The 5,257-nt window shown below is 44.9% G+C and overlaps 1 protein-coding gene across 4 annotated transcripts in view; it reads right to left on the bottom strand.

Moving 5' to 3' along the window:
- Positions 1–7: 7 nt before the first annotated feature.
- Positions 8–5,257, bottom strand: part of nfic (nuclear factor I/C) — a 19,406-nt gene continuing 14,156 nt past the window's right edge. For 2 of the 4 annotated variants that reach the window (XM_034880604.1, XM_034880601.1), the window contains 3 exons: positions 4,069–4,216; positions 3,218–3,306; positions 8–1,243 (listed from right to left, as the gene is read on the bottom strand). In XM_034880604.1, coding sequence (XP_034736495.1) covers positions 1,223–1,243; positions 3,218–3,306; positions 4,069–4,216 — 258 coding nt within the window. In that variant the 3' untranslated portion in view covers positions 8–1,222. The remainder of the gene's footprint in view (positions 1,244–3,217; positions 3,307–4,068; positions 4,217–5,257) is intronic. The other 2 variants (XM_034880603.1, XM_034880600.1) reach the window with 1 other exon arrangement.

The raw sequence follows: 5,257 nt of genomic DNA on the forward strand, positions 1-5,257 counted from the left end.
GCAGAAAAACAACCGACTGGTTCGAAATCATCGATTTGTTTTCGTGTTGCCAGTGCTTAACCATCAACGCGACTCCACAGACTGGTCAGGTGTCGCCTTCTGGACAAGAAACCTGGATTTTGTGCTCAGTTCAAGTCAGCATGCACAAGACCTGCTGTCACACCGCAGACTGACAGCTAGGTAACATCTTTACCTTCTCATAGTGCAACGCTGCTAAATCTCTCTCTAATCAACCTACACACAAGTACAAACCCCCAAACACAATCTCCTTAGAACAGAGCAGGGACGTCTCTCACACACACACACACACACACACACACACACACACACACACACACACACACATCATGCTACAGGTGTCTCTGGCTGCTTGGATAAGTGCTATCTGAAGAGAAAGAAGCAGCAGGATTATTAAAAAGATGTCCCGACTCTTCCCTGGTTTCCAGCTGTAGCATTGTGTGTTGTATTGGAGGGACATGGATATAGCTCTTATATTCCACTATGACTCATTGTTTTCGGATAAAAAAGCACAATCAAACAGTCTTAAAAACATGAGCTTAGCAAAGCAACGTAATTGTTTCAGGCTGATGATTGTCAATAAAAAAGACAAAAGCCTCTGTCTTTTGGTGGGAAGAGAGAAAAGAATTCTTCAGACGATCCATAACACATTCAAAAGTGCAAAGAAACATTACAAATCAACAACAGGATCTCTTTCTAGTTGCTTCAGAAAATAAGGGAGGCTTATTTGCATATATTATAAGCAGCACCTGCAGCGGAGAGGGGCATTCTGGGTGTTGAGCGGGGGAGGTGTGAGGTCTGGGTCTGAGAGGAGGCATTTACTGGATGTAGTGAAGAGACCCAGGTACAGCCATCCCAGGAAATACACTAGGGTTACCGTAGGAACAGGGTGCTGAGGCCTGGTTCTGGTCTGCAGTTCATCTGGACCAACCAGACATCAGCTCACTGGAACACCACAGCTCAGGTCAGGACATTTGGAAGAAGCATTTAGTGTCTCGCGGCAAAACTCGTTCTGTCCTCCGTATAGCTGTCTCTTCTGGGTTCATACAAATATAGAAATATATCCCACTGGATATTTATATAGATGTATGAGCACACTTTTACAAAGATGAATAGATTTTCCCTCTGGCAATGTCTGGACCACACTGCTTCCTGTCCTCCAGCACAGTACTGCTATGACAGTCAGCCTTCCTCCACAGGTCGCTCAGTTGCCCAGATACCAAGACTGTAACAGAGACAAACACAGTTAATGTTCACACACACACACACACACACATACAAGTCTGTCTCACTATCTTTGTGGGGACCCGCCATTGACATAATGCATTCCCTAGCCTCTTACCCTAACCTTAACCATCATAACTAAATGCCTAACCTTAACCCTAATCCTCACTTAACCATAACCTAATTCTAACCATAATCCTAAACCAAGTCTTAACCCTTATACAGCCCTTTAAGTGGTGGGGTTCAGCATTTTGGCCCCACAAAGCTGTCCGGAACCCCACAAGTATACTGTATTCCGGGTTTTTTGACCACACAAATGTAGTTAAACGAGAACCCACACACACTATGTACGCATATAATGATCTTATTTAACTGATTGCTTCGTTTATAAGCAGTGCTGTCTCACTTCATGGAACATTTGAAAAAAAAAAACAGAACTTTACTTTTGCAATAAGCCTTATGCAATTATCTAATTTAGCAATAAGATAAATCAGCTGCAGCCTCATCAACCCATTTGATCACCATCCAGATCCATGGTCCGACAACATCAGCATGTCGGTCCTAACACTCTGGCTCTCTGGTGGTACAATATGACCTTTCATCTAAAACTATTCCTGATGTAGTTGAGTTAGTTCCTGTAGTTAGTTCCTGACACCCCTCAACCCAAACTGTAACCATCCAATCAAATCAAGTCAATCAATCAATCATTTAAATGGCAACATAAACCTGAGGACTGTGTGTCCTGTCTGGACATCTGGTCCCATTGTGCAGCTGTCCTCTTACATCTCAATGAGAGACAGCTGACTTACTGTACACATGGGAGCACAAGTGAACAAAGAGAACAGAGCTCGAGTTGACGCAGAATACACAGACTTTACAGATACCACTTGTCAACGTCACTGTCTTTAGTATTTTAAGCCCCGTCTCTGGAATTACACCTATTTCATAACTACAGCTAGATCTCTTTTAGAACGGAGCACATAAGAAGAAAATATAGGATCCCTGCTGGATCCCTTGAGGTATACCGTCCTGCCTCCATTCATGGCACGGTGTGCCTCAAAACTGAAACCACAGTCTGACATGCAGTCTGTTGGCTCAGACCGACTGTCCATTTGTCTTTTTGTCAGACTGAGTGTGATGAAGCTTCTTTCTCTGTTACCTGCAACACATCATCTCCTCTCCCAGTCATTTACACACCTTTCACTTATCAAAATTCCATTCACAACAACCGAATGACAAACCACTGAGAGCGTGTCGCACGTGTTCAGTGGTGGCAGACTTTAGAGAGAGCAGGGAGAGAGACAGAGAGCAGAATCAGCAGAGCTGTTGGTGGAGCAGAGGCACTGCAATGCAGCAGCAGCAGCTCAACACACACTGTACATGATTCTGGAGAGCTGCCTCTGTAGCTACAGTAGCAGCACACTGCACACAAACAGCTGCAGCTGGCGCCTACTGACCCACTCACCTCGCCTACCTTACAGCCGGCTGACTCTTACTCAGGCTTCTCACACACTTACGTATGTTTGGACTGAAGCTGCAGATAGTCCCTGTTTTACCAGTGGCTTATTGTATTTCCACCACAGAGCACTGAGTTTGTATTGAAAGCTCTTACGCCAACACCCGAGAGAGTCAGCGGCAGAAAGAGGCGGCATGGATGACTAAGAAATGTCACTTTCAGAGGTAAACTAAACGTGAATGAAAGAGCAGCTTAGAAGGTCTGGCGAGGACACATCCTAGTTCTAGGACAATAGTAGAGACAACATGTAGCTGGTGTTAAACTACAGTCTAACCTCTCTGTGTGTTGGCAGTGGCAGGGGTCTCAGCATACAGAAGCATCTTCTGCATGGCCATGTGCCAGCACCAGTGAGTGGGAACTGATTTCTGGAGGCTCCTAACCCTCCAATAATCAGGTTCTCTAGGGTCAGCTGAGTCCATGCTAACGTGAGCTTGCCAATGTCAAATGATGCGTACTAACCTGGGCTTGGTAGAGTCCACCTGGGTCTCGGGGGGTGACTCCAACGAAGGAGGTGCGATTGGCAGGGGGGGTCCCAGGGGCCGAGTATGCTGAGGGTGTTTGTGCAACAACATCAGTCTCATAATGTAACCCTATAATCCCTAACTCCATGGCACTTGTAAAGTTTATTGAGGCCTTACTTTGAACTAAATCTGTCCAATAGACTGTTTGTATAGTGAATATTAATATACAGTCCATGATCTGTCCATGTCACAGAGGTGCTACAACAGAGAACAGCATCGACTGATTCAAACACTGTATGTCTCTAGTCTGTGCTTGCTTCTAGCACCAGGCAGCAGATCTCATCTCTCCTTCTCTTCCTTTATGGTTTGTCTCTTTCAGGCAGGAAGACAAGCTCCACCCAGCTGACCTAGGAGGTGTTCCAGATTGTGGAGCTCCAGCCCCTCGTACCATTAGCCCATATCTGCTGTAGGAACTTCTAGAATGTCCCAGGCTCTGCTCCTCTGGTCTCAGCTGTGGGGACCAGTTCCTGGACTACACTTCTGCTCGCTAGGTGATACGAACTCCCAGGGACTGCCAGGGGCTGCCGACAGTGATTGGTTAAGCAGCTGTGACATCACATCACAATAAGGACGGCTCTCAGAAACACAACAGCACCCACCATCTCATGGAGGGAGCCAGCTTTAAAGAGAACACAGAGGATCACAGAGCACTGGACTAGCTGAACCCCCACCCCCCACCCCCTGTGATTTCTCTGTCTCTACATGTTCCTGAACTGTACATGTTCTATCTATTGGAAGGTTAGGAATATACATCAACATGGTGAGCAGAAGTTAGATTGGACCACTTACTGGGTGATGTGGGTGAGTTTGCTCCCCCATCAGAGGAGGTGGGCGTGGCCTTTGAGTCTGCAGGCCTGGAGAGGGGGGACGGGGGAGGGGCCAACATCTGAGAGGAGATGTAGTGACTGGGCACTTTGACCTGGTTGCTGCCATTCAGCTGGAAACACCAGAAAGACAGACAGAAAAATGAAGTCACAGTGTGTTTCTATGTGTTACAACGCAGCTTTACTTTATAAACCTTACAGTTGGTCATGGTAGTCCTAAAAGATAGATCCCAAACATTGTTCGGGTTTATTAATTTGCACTCTGAAGCTAAAAAACCTTTATCACTCTCTTTCTCGTTTTCCACATAGACTTGGACAGGTTTGTGCAGGCAGGAACTAACATGCATCGCACTTTGGATGTCCAAAGTTAAATGGTGTTAACACTTAGTCTATATCAAGTTCAGGGCTGAACGATACTGGGTTATTGGGACACCAAAAACGTCACACTAATCTACTACAGAGGTCTGTGTCTAATCTAATGTCATTTCCACTGATTTAATTGTTCTTGGATACACAGAGTTTGTTGCTAGTGCGCGTGACATGCAGGTCTGATCAATTTATCAAAGTTGGCCCCGGTAGTTGACCACAACCTAAGATTCAGAGGAAGCAACATGCAGTCACCGTCATTCACGTTAGCCTGGATTGATTATTATATGAATCCAATGGTGACATGCTAGTCAACAAGCGTATTTCTATCTAATTTCCCTCTCCAAAATCATTTCAGAAGAGTAGCGTTAGTCACAGCGCTTACTTGCTTTGGTGTTTGTAAAGCATTAAAGTTCAACAAAGAATGGTTCACATTTTCATGTTTTTCTTCTATGTAGATCAGACATACTCAACTGGCGGACCTCGGTCCGGGGGTCATGTCAATGTCGTCCGGACCGAGACCAAAGATGATTAGCCTATTATTATTTTTATTATTATTATTATTATTATTTATTATTATTAGGCTATTCGTTACTTTCAAAGTGTTTCAGGCGTAATTATTTATGATATTTCTAGTTGTAGGCCTAGTCTTTTCCCACGATCTCAAAACAAGGTTGCTTATCATCACTATGGCAACTGACCTGTATATCAGTCAGTGATTTGGGCTAGTTATCAGTTTTCAGCAAACAGAATTAAACATGGCGTGTTCCAAGCTGGAAAAGAAACGA

Source organism: Etheostoma cragini, chromosome 9 (assembly GCF_013103735.1).
Source record: "Etheostoma cragini isolate CJK2018 chromosome 9, CSU_Ecrag_1.0, whole genome shotgun sequence".
Taxonomy (NCBI): domain Eukaryota; kingdom Metazoa; phylum Chordata; class Actinopteri; order Perciformes; family Percidae; genus Etheostoma; species Etheostoma cragini.